This window comes from Chanos chanos, chromosome 10 (genome assembly GCF_902362185.1).
Source record: "Chanos chanos chromosome 10, fChaCha1.1, whole genome shotgun sequence".
Lineage (NCBI taxonomy): Eukaryota > Metazoa > Chordata > Actinopteri > Gonorynchiformes > Chanidae > Chanos > Chanos chanos.
The window spans coordinates 12,975,093-12,989,063 of record NC_044504.1 but is presented as its reverse complement, the minus strand read 5'-3'; the positions used below and the strand labels follow the sequence as shown (position 1 = coordinate 12,989,063).

At 37.5% G+C, this 13,971-nt stretch overlaps 1 protein-coding gene across 1 annotated transcript; it reads left to right on the top strand.

Annotated features, from left to right (window-relative positions):
- Positions 1-242: 242 nt before the first annotated feature.
- LOC115823317 (interactor protein for cytohesin exchange factors 1-like) lies at positions 243-12,051 on the top strand. The gene is made up of 9 exons (XM_030787365.1): positions 243-273; positions 5,218-5,387; positions 6,461-6,534; positions 6,774-6,845; positions 7,321-7,382; positions 7,570-7,688; positions 9,770-9,941; positions 11,305-11,495; positions 11,905-12,051. Exons 1-9 carry the CDS (start codon positions 243-245, stop codon positions 12,049-12,051), a joined length of 1,038 nt encoding a protein of 345 aa, XP_030643225.1.
- Positions 12,052-13,971: the final 1,920 nt, after the last annotated feature.

Below are 13,971 nucleotides of genomic sequence, written 5' to 3'. Positions count from 1 at the left end.
CTAATGGGTCTTTCACTGTATTTGATTTGGCTGTCCTTAGTGAACACAATGTGTGTCTTATCTGAACACTGAATTTCTCTGAAGTTCATTCTCTGCAAGGTTGGAGAGAAACCAAGTGCACAAATCTACAGTGTTTCTAAGACATGTCCACAAGACACTGGATGTCTCCAGTTTCTTCTTGTAGAGGGCGTGCAAATTGACTCAACCATGTGGATACCAAAAATATTCAAAACTGCTAAAACATGAGTAAAGCCCAAAATGAGCTGCTCAGAGGTAAATTCTCTTACCAAAACCTTTCCCTGCAAGGTAACAGGAGCCTCAAACTCAAGAGGGCACTGCAGACTTTTTTAGCAAAAGATAATAATTTCCTCTTAGTGAAAGGCTTGTTCTCATAGGAAACTTGGAGGGTGAAGGTGACTCTATATTCTACAGCAAAGAAGGGGCTTTTGAACCTTAATTCTGCATTCAGCAAACTCTTTGTGAAGATCTATATTTTAGCACCAAACAAACCTGATGTAGTCTTGGTGATCCTTGTGCGTGACAAAGCAGAACAAAGGCTGTATGTCTGCAGTTACTGCCCCCCAACACTAAAACAGCTCTCCAGCTGTGTTTTGGGTCAACATCCTTGTGTTACCCTGAGAGAACCAGTTGGGGAAAAAAGATGACGAGAAGGGTTTAAAATCATTCAGTAGCTCACCTTGGCTGTCACCCTCCTCCCCACTTCTGTTGGCACTCATTCCTCACCTGGTCTCACCTTGCAACAACAATGTTTGAGATGTCCACTGCCATCCTGCTGTAAACACCATCTCTTACACAGACAGTGTTTATAACAATTGTTTGTTTATTGTTTGCTAATTATGAAGATTGATAATGTGTACATTAGCCATGTTAGCTCTTTCTTTCATGTCTTGCAGCTCATAGTAGTGAACCATATCTTTCATGAATTTCATATTAAACAAGTACTCTATCCCACTATCAGTATATTTCACTTTCTGTTTAGTCAACTGGTTAACATAACTGTGTAAGTTACATTTTAAAATAGAGCCAGAGGTACCATTTGGTAGATATCTAACATACTGACAGCTTTTAAATATGTACGCCACGCATTTGCTGGTTGTTATTTCTTGATGGTCTGGAATTGCATAGTTGTGCAGCTGTTTATTTACATTTACATGATTCATTAATTTAAATTAGTTTTATACCCTTGTGTTATGTGAGATCAGATAAAGTGGATCAAGGGCCTTATGGATATTGTGATTTTGCCCCCATATTACTGAGATGCTGAATAATAAGATGCTCAGGTAGAAAAAGTGTCAGATTTGCTGAACTTCACTCTTAAGAGTGTCATTCAAACCTCGTTAACAGCAGTCATGAAATGATACAGCGACAGGTTACTGAATGAGGTGACTATTGTCAGAGTGGTATCATGCATGAAGCAATACGTAATCTAAAAATAAGCAACCGAAAGAAATTCCAAAAAAAATAATTAAAAAAAACCCTTTATCGTTAAGTTAATGACTGTCCTTGCCTACCCTAACTTGTGTGACAAAACTACTACTCTTGTTGCATTGTCTTGTGTCGGAAAGTCTGTCAGTTCTAGTCAGCATAAAAGGAACAAGCACCGGAAACATGATCACAGTTTCGCAAGACCTCAAAGAGAAGTCAAGCCCACAGTGCTTCTTGTTAATTTTTCTCACTTATTGGCTTACTGACTTGGCTCGTTATAGTTTGTATAATGGTTGAACCAAAGTGAAATTCAGAGGCTTCTTGGACATCATATCAGTTTGGGAGAGCAGGAGTGACAGGTTAGTACAGTTTAACTAATAGGGGAGAGTATTGTAGAGCATGATAGATTTTAAAAATGTCATTCCAGCTATTGCTTCATATGTGGTACGGTAATGTTTCGTGGTAACATATAGCAATCATATGCATCTATAAGCTTGGAGGACCTATCTATTCACAACTATAGCAGAGGAAATTTGTTTGTTTCACAGATAGACGATCCAGTCAGTTTGACACTTTTAGAGCTAAAAGATGAAAACAACAGAAAACTGACCTGTGACAGTTACTCTCAGATATTTTAAGGATGTCATTTGACTTCCATGTCCACAAATTCCACTTTCAGAAGGGTACCTTCTACAGCCTTAACTTTGTTTGGAAATGTTACTCAGTTGCCTCAAAATTCAACTTACAGAAAACTGTTAACTGTTAACAGGATATGCACGCCTCATTCATCTTTTATTCTAACATCCACTGCTAAGCAAGTTACATAAAAAATCGGAACCTTAGGTTAGAGGATATTATGCAAGCCTCAGTCATTGTACATTTCACAATTTCTGATTCAGACAGAAAATACAAAAATGCCAGCTTTAGCTCCCACCTCTCAGAATGACAATATACTTTCTGGAGGAGAGTTGTCTGCATTGTACCATTTTTTTTTATTATTATTTTCCTGTTTGATGACTCAGTTGGTTCAAAGATTTGATGAGCTACTTTTTCCTTAGTTCTGCTGACATGATTAATGGTTTTTCAAAAACTGTAGTCATTCTTTATTCATCATAGCATAAGTTTATAATGAGATCACTTCCTTCTGTTTTCTTCAACAATACCAAAAATGGGTGACCATTATTGGGTGACTTTATTCAGCAAAGCTGTTATGTCCCAGTGATCGCTTAATAAGCCACAGAGGCATGTCCAGAATACAAATTAGGGGGTTGCCGAGGAGGGATGGGGAAAATGTTGGGGTGGGATCATTTTGGATAATTTGAGAAGGGTGTAGATCTTAGAAATGTGATGGGACCACTTTTCACATTACCCATCTTTCTCAATTAAGTCGAGCAAAAATCGATTATGCTACAGTGACAACCCAATAGTTAAAGTAATTGTTGTGGTGACACTTCAGAGCTGGGTGGGCAGATCCTTGTTCTAACACAGGCTATCATCTTCTTAGAACACAATAGGAGTATAGTATACACATATAACACCTATTTCCATTTGGTCATTACTTAATTTAAGATATATGTACGGGGAAACAAGGGGTCATGTATCAGCAGCTTGTATCAATTAAGTTATATGACACATTCATAGCTATTACGAAATTACTGATTTGTTCTGTTACTATGTCATGTGCTTCGATTAACTAAATAAGGCTAAGGGAAATGAACTGATATAAAATTTCATATATTCAATTTTACACTTTTATTGAAATGTTTTTATATTGTATACAAACATTCAGCCCTTAGTGCACCGAGCAAGGTTCTGACAACACTTCCTAATATCTACATTTCTAGTTGGGTTTGTCCTTGTCTTTCATTATTAATCTATTTTTTTTATTCTATGCTGACTGCTCACTATATTTCTCTTATGCACTCTTTCTGGATACTTTGTTGAAGGCATCTTCTGTTTTTCCTGATTTTCTTTGTCCTATTCTTTTTTTTTTTAATTGCTGATATTTCTCCTGATCTGCTGGAACACAGTAATCTCTCTCCTCCTTCCCTGTTTTTCTGTATCATCAGCAAAATCTGCCTTTACCTTTTTCTCAACATGTACACCCCAATTTTCTTCTTTTCCTTTTCCAAAATTTTGGCTATTTTTTCTTTATTCTGGTTGAACTTTTGCTCTGCCTTTTTAAACTTTTGTAATTCTCTCCTCTGTTCCTTTTTCTCCACCCTCTGTCTCTATTCTAGCCGTCTCTTGGTGAATTTTCCATTTGCTGCCTGAGGAATTCAGTCTACTTGATCATGCTACTTAAAAAAACATAGTGAAAAACAAATGTTGGCTTACCCTTATCCCTTCTCTCAGCTCTGCCCACTTTTTCACTCATCTCCAACTTTTTGTTTTCTTTCTCTTTCTGTGTCAGTAGACACTGAAGACTATTCTTCTCCTTTTGACCTTAAGCTCTATCTAAAACTCTTGAGTTGCTCTCTTCCCCATTCTCCCTATCTCTTTTTTTTGTGGTCCTTTTTTTCTGTGATTTCATCTTCTACTTCTCTCTACTCAGTGTTTTTGCACTTTCCAGCAGCTCAAGGCTCTTCAGACTGCCAGTCTAATTCTTTACCATAACTCCCTTCCTCTGTCTCCTCTTCAATATTCAGTAATACTTTCTCCTTGAGCAGCCTCTTTCTGCACCTTTTGGTCCTTTTTCCAAGCAACCTGTATTTCCCATTCATGTCACTCCACGCTTTCACTCGTTCTTCATTTTTAAAGCTCAAATTTTTTATTTTCTCCCTGGAGCGCTGCAATGTGTCACACTCTTTCACTGAGCAGGATCAGAAACACTTCAGCTCTTCTCTTTGCCTTTCTCTCCGTCTTTTCTTTGACCCAAGTCTCTTTCATCCTCTACTGTTAAGGGGTCACTGCACTTGTTCTGTCCGGCAGCTCCAACCTCTGCGTTCTGACCATCTTCTTCATCAGCATCTCTTCCCTCTCCTCCTTTTCCTTTTCCCTCTCCTCATGTTCAATATACTCGCTGTCCTTTAGCAGCCATTCGATCTTTATCCTTTGAGCCCTTTCCAAGCATCCCTTTCTGTCTTTCTTTAGTATTCATTCTTTCCTGTAGAGCTCCTTCACCTTTTCTTTCAACTTTTCCTAAGCAGCCTCGAGCTCCCATCTCCTCCTCTCTCAGAAAGTAAGCAAAAAGGGTTTTAGAAACAAGTAGTGTTCCCCGTATATTCTACATGCTGTACACATCACTGGCTACATAATGTAGTATATACACTAAATGACCTGTGAGTCAAACATTTTAGACACATACCAAACTTTAGTCTGACCTACACTTAATGGACTTTCTGAATAAACACCAGTTTTAAACCAGACATATGTTTGTTGTTAGTTTGGTTGAGGCACTATTGTCATGTGCCTCAAATGCATCAGTAAAGTCTCGCACATCAACCTTATGACAGAAACCTATGACTTATAAACTTAATCTTATTAAGTCACAAAATGAAAACTTCTGTTGTCTAAAAATCGGGTGGCTAGAGGGGTGGCATAGCTTATCACAGGGGTGACAGCTGCCAGCCTGTGCAAGCTCTATGGCCACGTCTTTGTTGGGTCACTTTACCATCACTTCACCTATTCCGGTCGTTATGCCCACTTCAGTGTCGCTTGCAGACCTAATTTTTCTGATTAGCTTTAAGTTAAATAATTATTAAGACAGTAAATAAGCTAAACAGCTATTGTATTGTAAATAAAACATAATCGCTTTTCTTATCCACACAGACAATGTGACAATGAGTAAAAGGAGGGTTTCGATAAAAGAGCTGGATCCAGTGGATCACCAGGGTTGGCTATACAGGAAGAAGAAGGGGAAGGGCTTCCTGGGTATAAAGTGGAAGAAATGCTGGTTTGTGCTGAAGAAGACCTCACTCTATTGGTATACAAACAAGATGGTGAGTCATTTGATTGAGTGACCTTGAAATGTTTATTGGCATTCCTGATTCCCTGATTGTAGCAGTTCATTTTTTACTAAAAATATATCATTAAAAAAGGGTTGTCACATTTGTCAGAACAGAGTTTCAATGTGCAAACCTCTTAATGAACAACACTGAATTGCTAATTCGGCTCCAGAGTTCCAAACTGCATGTAGACTAAACACAGCTGAGTCAAATAAGACTGATACATCATGCAAGAGGTGATTGGAGCAACACATTGATATATCATTCACATGAAAATATAATAACTGCTCAAAGTCTTATAAATTTCAAAATTAAAGTGTCATTGTCAAACAGTACTGTCAAAACAAAGAGAATATGAAAGTGTCATATGCTCATAATTATGTTGACTAAATTTCACCTAGTTTATCATAGTTTCCTGTATCTGAGGTAAGCATTCTTTGAATCTGTCAAATACCTGTACATCTAAGATTTTTTGAGAAAGGCTTTTGTAACAGAGAAAGCAATGTAAGTTGCTGACTCATCTTTTGGTAGTCATTTTGCACTACTGACTGACATCTTCAATGCATCATGCAAAAATACATTAGGTTATACGCATGATTGACCTTGTGAAGTTTAACCTTTAAAAGGTATTTGATATAAGCAATGAATTGCTTTGAAATATATACTTAGTACACTATATACTAAATCTGTACTAGAAATCTTTGTACTATGTACTTTATGTACTTTAATCTTTTTGTCACAGAGAAATGATTGATGACTGCACTCTACTGCATTCATACTGCAATTAAATGTAATTGAAAGGAATAATATATAACCACAAAAACATGTTTAGGCTAATATAGTGATCTGCATGTTCAGCAATTTCAGCTTCAATAACGTGTCTGTCTTCTGAGAACTGAGTGATTAGGGAAGATTAGAAGTCTTCCTAAGTACAATTCTGCTTTAAGAAACTAGTCAGAGCTGTGTTTTAAAATGATACTCTCATAAGCTTCTTCAAATAGCAAGATGTTTATGCTTATGTCTGTTTTTCATGGAAAAAAATAAACACTGAATTTTTTCCTTTTTAGGATGAAAAAGCGGAGGGGCTCTTAAACTTGACAGACTTTGTTATTGACCGAGCAACAGAGTGTAAGAAAAAATAGTAAGTGATCTGTCTTTATCATTCCTTGACAATATTTGGGTTGGATCTAAAATGGAGTCTTGCCTTCCAAAAGCAGCAAGAGCAAACAAGATAGCCAAAACACTTTCTAAATAACTGAAAGACTATTAATTAGAGAATCAATATTTGCCTTAGTTTAATGTTATTTTATACTTGTCTAAGCTCTGCAATTCTCTCATTTACATTAAGCTGCTGTGTGATGTGTCTCTCAACTTTTTCAGCGCATTCAAAGCATGCCACTCCCAGACCATGAGGTTTTACTTTGCAGCTGAGAACAAAGAGGAGAGAGACATGTAAGTGTGACGCAGAGGATGTGAAAAAGAAGTTGAAAATATAACTGGGGTCATATACCAGTCCAGCTGATGCACATCAGTTGAGTTTAGTCATTTTCATCAGCGAGTGTTACTTTTTAAAATCACCATTTTGTGTGAAACAAAGTTCATTTTTACCAAGTGTGAAATTCTTTCACCACTAGGAGACATGTCATTGATCCTCATAGTAATATGACTGTAAGCCACCTATTTTAAAGGCAAGACTTTTATTTAAATAAAAAGTCAATAAGTTTCAGTAAAAATGAGCCAGGATTGATTTGTGTGCACAAGACAATTTAAAGTACCGATGCTTGTTTGATTAGAAAATTTTGACAGTAATTTTGAGATGTTTAGGAGACTCAGAATGTGAAAAGCAGGTATGTCCTTGCTATTTTTACTTTAATACTGGTTTTCAGGTTTAGAAATAACCCCTTCTGTCTGCTCTGGTCTGTTTCAGATGGTTGAATAAACTTGGACTTGCATCAATTCAGTACGATCCCACTGAGAACCATAAGGCTGGTAGGCCCTCAGAAGATAATATTGAGTAGCCGAGTCTCCATTCACAAAATATATTAGTGCTTATAAGATTCCTAAGATGCTCAAACATTATGTTTAACACTTAAAGTTTCATGATTTTACTGATGTTTGTGTGAACATATATCTGTATGTGTACAGATTGTTTTTGTGTGCATGTACCTCCATCCAGAATATTACAGTGAAACGAGTGATCCTGATGAGTTTGCAGAATCATTCTCCACCCAGTACTCTGAACAGCTATCCCAGGATCCTTTTAACACAGACAATCCATCTGATGACAGATCTGGGGTCAGTCAGCATCTCTATCTTCACATGTCTTAAAGGCTCCTCCACTACAGTTTCAGATCCAACCATTATTGTTCATGACTGTATTTTCTGAGTGAGGGCTAAACTTTTAAAGTTAATACAACACTTAATTAGTGTGATGTTTCACTGTATTTTATTTACAGAAGAAAGTGACATAAAACAAATCTATTGAGTTCTGGATATGTGACCTCCGAGCAGCTAGTTTAACGTGACAGTTGCATAATAAATCTAATCTTGGCAAGGAAAAAAACCCCATGAGAAACCAGGGAATCCATGCTCAGATTAGTGGGTTGTCATAATATATCTATTATAAGGGACAAAGAGACAGAAAGAGCTGAAAGGGGATATAAACTATAAGGATATAATCTTCAGATGTTACATGTGGAGGGCTGTCTATAAATTATATAATCAAGTCCTATCCATGACAACTTTGACTGAAGTGAGGCAGCATCATATTTTTCTATGTGTGAGATGTGGTAAATTAGCTGCAAAGAGAAAAGGCTCTGATGAGACAAGCAAGCATGTAAAGCACTGTGTCAGATGGTGCTGAAACAGTGCAGGACATGGTGCAGATACTGAGAGTATGCTGATACTTTAATTGAAGCATTTTTGAGGGCATTTCCAATTGAAAAATGGAGAATATACTTTAATTTTTCATGATATGTGCAATAAGTAAACTTAGGGAATAGTTTACTTGAATTTCATTAATTTTGTTTAGTTTTGATAGACTTGGTAGACATCCATTAAGTCTATCAACTTCCATTAAGATGATAGACTTCCATTAAGACTACTAGCATTAAATACACTTAAAACAAAATCACTGAGACTTTTAAAATAATTTTAGATTTTTTTCGAATTTTTTTTAACATTCACTCCCAAGTATATTGTTTAACAGATATTAAAATGGTCCTTTTTAGTTATAACCCTGTGTATAGGTCTATGCGTCAGAGGTGTTAGATGTGTAGTAGTAAGGCAAATGGTCTAAAAACAGGAGACTTGTGGCCTCTATTCCTGAACTTGACCCCTCTGTGTCAATGTGCTCCTTAGCAAGGTACTTAACCCCAAACTTGCCAGAGAATTGTGTAATCTCTGCCACAGAATTAGCTTTAACTAGCTTTGGCTGAGATGTGCCAATGCTTGCGTATAAATTTGAATGAATTCTAGTGTACCAAGACCCTGATTCAAAGGTAAATAAAGAAATGACATCAAATCAGGATGTGCTGAAGAATTCCCAGTAAACAATTGTTGAACTGGGATTATGGAGACTCCCTGAAACCAGACATGAATAGACAAGAGAGACAAGAGAGCGACAACCTGAGACACATGAGGTAGCTTAAATGTTGGATCAAGAGTAATGTGTTCCAATACTCTAGTAATAATATCAATGAGTCACCTGTTGGCAGAGGGTATGTGTCTCTTTAATAATAGTGTAGTAACATCCATTTCATTCTTGTTGTCATAGAGCACAAAATGCAAATTTCAGTTCAGTTCAGTACTGTCAATTTAGTACATTGCACACTCAACATTGTCACAAGGAAACTTCACAAGATGCCAGGCCAAAATCCACAATGAGCGTAGCCCTGTAGCTAGGATAATAAGAATGTTTGAAAGAAACCAGGACACCAAAGGGGGAACCCTTCCTTTTCTGTTTGCCACATGGATGTGTCATGAGTGACTATGAACAGCTGTCTGAACTGGATGTCAGATATGATTCATCTGCATTTACAGGGGCACCAGCATTGCATAAGTAATTGATTGTTGCACTATCTAACAATTATTAATGAAAAATAACTAACATACATAATGCCTGACAGGAAACAAGATTAGCACAAAGAGTCGCCCACTCACATTGGAGTGCATGTGGGGTTTTTCATACATCTTGCCATGCTATGTCATTTCTATCCTTTATCTTTCAGTATAGTCTTCCTCACTCACTTCCTCACTTCCTTCACTCTCCGCCAACACCAAGTGATGTCAGTGATACCTTCTCCTCTCTTAGTAGGGATCATGACGTCTCATTGCTCTGTCACCTCACAAAGCATCCGAATCACTTTGTCTCCTAGGAACCCTCCACGACTGAAGAGCCATTGGTCTGCTCGGCACAGATTCAGGCCCTAAGTCTTACGGAGAAAGTGAATTCAGAATGCAGGGAGGACTCTTCCACTGTGTCTCATCACTCATCAGCTATGGAGGATTCCGTGATGGAGTCAACCATATGCAATGGCGGAAGTGAAGGTGAGCCGTAGCCTACACAGCAAGATCAAAGTGGGCATACATGGATACTTTAAATCTTTACAGACCATTGGTTAACACTGGAAGACTCCAGTATCAAAAAAGGGTTAAAATTCAAGAAGGGAAGAAACCTTGTGTGGAGTGAACTCTGGATTTCCTAGGTCAAGCAATCACCATCACCAACTTTTCAATACTTGTGTCAGCACCTCACATTCCTTAATGAAAATGAGCAAAAGATCTTTTCAACTGGTAAGTTCCAAGTGCAGTAGTGGTTCACTTCTGTTCCATGGACCACTGAATGAATTTTATCTGCCCCACATGAAGATTTCTAAACACAAAAGTCGAGCATAACGCTTCCCCTAAAATTCCTAGACATTTTCCAGCCAATCTGTAGTATTTCATTACTATGTATGAACACATTCCTTTGATATTATTTGGTTCATTGCATCAAAGCTGGATGTAATTTCAGTGTTCTGACTTGTTAAATTATTCTTAATCATGGTACATTGTTTCCTTTTGTCCGCAGTCTGTTTTTACTTTATGTTACACAACTTGGAGATATTGTTCATTTGATTCTTTCTCAGCCAAGAAGCTTCAGCAAAAAGTGACCCATCTTATCTGCTGTGGGAAATGCAAATCAAGATAACAGATTTATAAATATTGATATCAGTAGAGAGAGAATAATGTTACAAAACAGCACATGTACCTTACTTGATGGAGCTTACAGTGAAGTGAACTTCATGTTTAATTCTGAACCTGTAACATATAGAGCCAAATCATTGAAGTCAGTAGTCCCAAACTGGCTATCATACACAAGAATTATTGTGTGTAGAACATCAATTTTCCCAAAAAATAAATCCATTAGCTGTGGTGAATTTGACAAATTTGAGCATTATTGTGCCTCAACATATTTCAGATTAGTCAAATCTCATGCATAAGCACCGCTGAATTACATATAAGTCCTCACAAAGTTAATATGTAGGCCAAGGGCTAGAAAGCCCAGTGCATCAATCTCCCATAAGTGAAATTTAATTTTAATTTAACTAAACAAGACTATGATTATTGTGAAATGGGAGCTACCTGGCAACAAGTTATGTATCTAAGTAGGCCTTTCTACTCCTGTTGTACTGGTTTCTTTGCTGTCTCTGTCTCTGTCTGTCTGTCTGTCTGTCTGTCTCTTTCCCTCTCTCTCTCTCTCTCTGTCTCTCCCCTTGTTCTTTTTTCTTTCCTCTTTCCCCTACTTCTCGTCATCTGTTAGACTGTTAAATAGGCTTATGTCTAGGTTGGTGCCCCAGCCAAAATATTTTGATTCCAAAAAAAAAAGAGCCTTACCATTACACATTGTAATACTTTTTGTCCCTTTCAGAGAATGAAGAGGTCACTAATGATGAGATGGAGAGACTATACATCCATTTAAAGCAGGCCAGCCTTTCACCAACAGGGGAACGCAAGCCATCCACCAAACGGGAATTCAGGACCTCTTTCATAAAGCGTTGCAAAAATCAGACCATCAACGAGAAGTTACACCACCTCAGAGCCTTAGGCAGCACTCTGAAGGTCATTACAATCAAACTTCCTATTGGTTATTATCCCCTGAAAAGTCATGAGATGTTAGCATCTTTCACAATTCCCCTTGATTCTTTTGGTGTGCCATGGCTATGTCTTTTGTCATCTTCTTGACCAGGGGTGTCAAAATCTGGTGCTGGAGGGCCAGGGTTGTGATGGTTTTTATTTTCACCTCTTAGCTACGTGTTGATTTTCACCTTGAAAATAGGTGTGCATGCTCTGCAGCCAAGAAAAACAACAGGACCATGGCCCTCCAGGACTGGATTTTGACACCCTTGTTCTTGACAGAGCCTCTGCTTATCATAGTAGTTTTTTTGCCATCTTGCTGGCTTTGTTACTTATGCAATTAATTTGTAGAGATGAAAACAAAAAGTGGTGGTAAACTTGCTCTTTTGTGCAGGCCAAAGAGGCAGATCTGCAGATACTGGATCAGGTACTGGCTGACTCCAATCTAACTGCAAGCAAGTTCAGAGAATGGAAAGAGACCAACTCAGCTCTACTGCAGCAAATCAGTCAGGGTCACTCTCAGGAAGAGCCCTCTCTCTAAACGTTACACCTGTCTCAGGGTTTTGAATTTACTCAAAGACCTGTGGGTTTGGTTCTATTGCATATTTAAGAACTGACACGAGATTTATTGAGGTAAATCTTTTTTTGCTGTGGCTGTTGTCATATACACCCAAAGAGGATGTAGGACCCTCAGTCAGAGACTTCAAGCACATACACCATTAAGATGAGTTCTGACCATTTTTCAGCCATTTATCAGGAAACCTGTTGATTCTATAAAGAGCACAGCTTAAGAGCATATTACATGGACTGATTCTTCTCAGTTGATCATAATTCTACAAAGCAGTACAATGAGATCAAAAAGACACTAAAGGAAAAAAAAAAAAGCTCCAGATAGCTTTTAATACCAGGATGAGAGTCTTGTGGGAGGACTGGGAGCAGACAGTACAGCCAAAGCAGCAGAGAAAATACACTGGTCCTCCATGGGAGACAGTATGGATGTGTAAAAACTAGTCAGATTGTATACTCTTTAAATTCACTTCCTTGCTTTCAGTCCGTCAGTTTCTGGGTCCTACAGAGACAAAATAAGCTTTTCCGCCATTTCTGAATCAATGGAAATCTTTCAGAGGACTCACAGGAAATCATAGGATATCGTGAATTCTTTGTTGTTTTGTGAAAAGTCTTCTTTTAGGCCTTCACATCAGTGAGAGTTTTTGAAAACTGATGGGTTTATATATTACTTGGAAATGTACATAGTTCTTAGAATCTTGCTTACCCAGTTATATGCTTAATCAAGAACATGTTTTTGGAAAGCATGCAGTTTTTTTCCTTTTGAAGCCTTGTGTAATATATGCAGTCTATAACCACCCCAGATAATCATGACTTCTACCCAGTTGCTGTTTGTATTATTAAATAGAAACATAAGGCTACGAATTAGGGATGCTTGGAACCACACCAACCATTTCAGCTGGATACATTCTAACAAAAAAAAATATCAGGAATGGATATCAGGAGGACATTAGATACAACATTATTGTATATAAATTGTACACATTACAAAATAGCGTGCAAATATTGTACATTTTTCTTGCTAAATGTGCTGTAACAAGGCATCTGTTGAAAATGAGTGTTAATCCAATTGATTGGAGTTTTTGCAGTGGGTATATTATATGCATGACTGTAATTAAGTTGTAGATATTTGTGTTGTGTAGCAATAGATGGCACTACAGCAGCAGATTTCTGAAACAGTATGCACTTCTTCAACCACATTAATCATTGGCTGCAGTTATATTTATAATTTTGAGTCTGTAAAAATATGAACAAAAATAGTCAAAGTGCATTAACATTTTCAGAAATTATATAATGTTTAACCTTGCACCAAAGAGAGACTGGCTGTTCTGTTCACTTAAAGACTCACCAAAACACGCTTTAACCAGGGGCTCCCAAACTTGGACACCAAAATGTCCCTTTGTGCTTAGCCCAACTTCTTCTATGGGAAATTCAGTAACCTGGATGGACACATGCCGTAGTGAAATACTGGAGTTGCTGTCATACATTCTCACAAATGGAAAGATGAGCTTAATTTTTTTTTTTAAAGAAAAATATCTACTCATTTACTGTGTGTTTGTGTGTATGTATGTATGTGTGTTAAATGCTTTTCAGAATTATCACAACCCCTCATTTATGTTATATTACAAGCTTTAAACAATAATGACAAGAATTTGGATGAACTGGTGGATTACAAAAAAATCAACACAAACTAATCTGTATCAGGAACAGAGGCCAGACTAATTAATATCAGTTCTCTTCACCATACACATTAAAGTTGGTTGGAGTTTATGGCTGAATGAAAGAGGAAGGAGAGAAAAAAAACTCAGTGGAACACAATAGGGGCTTTATATGCAAGTCATGGGGCTAGGAAGATGTGTGTGTGAGGTTTTCTGTGGGGAAAAAGGAGACAAAG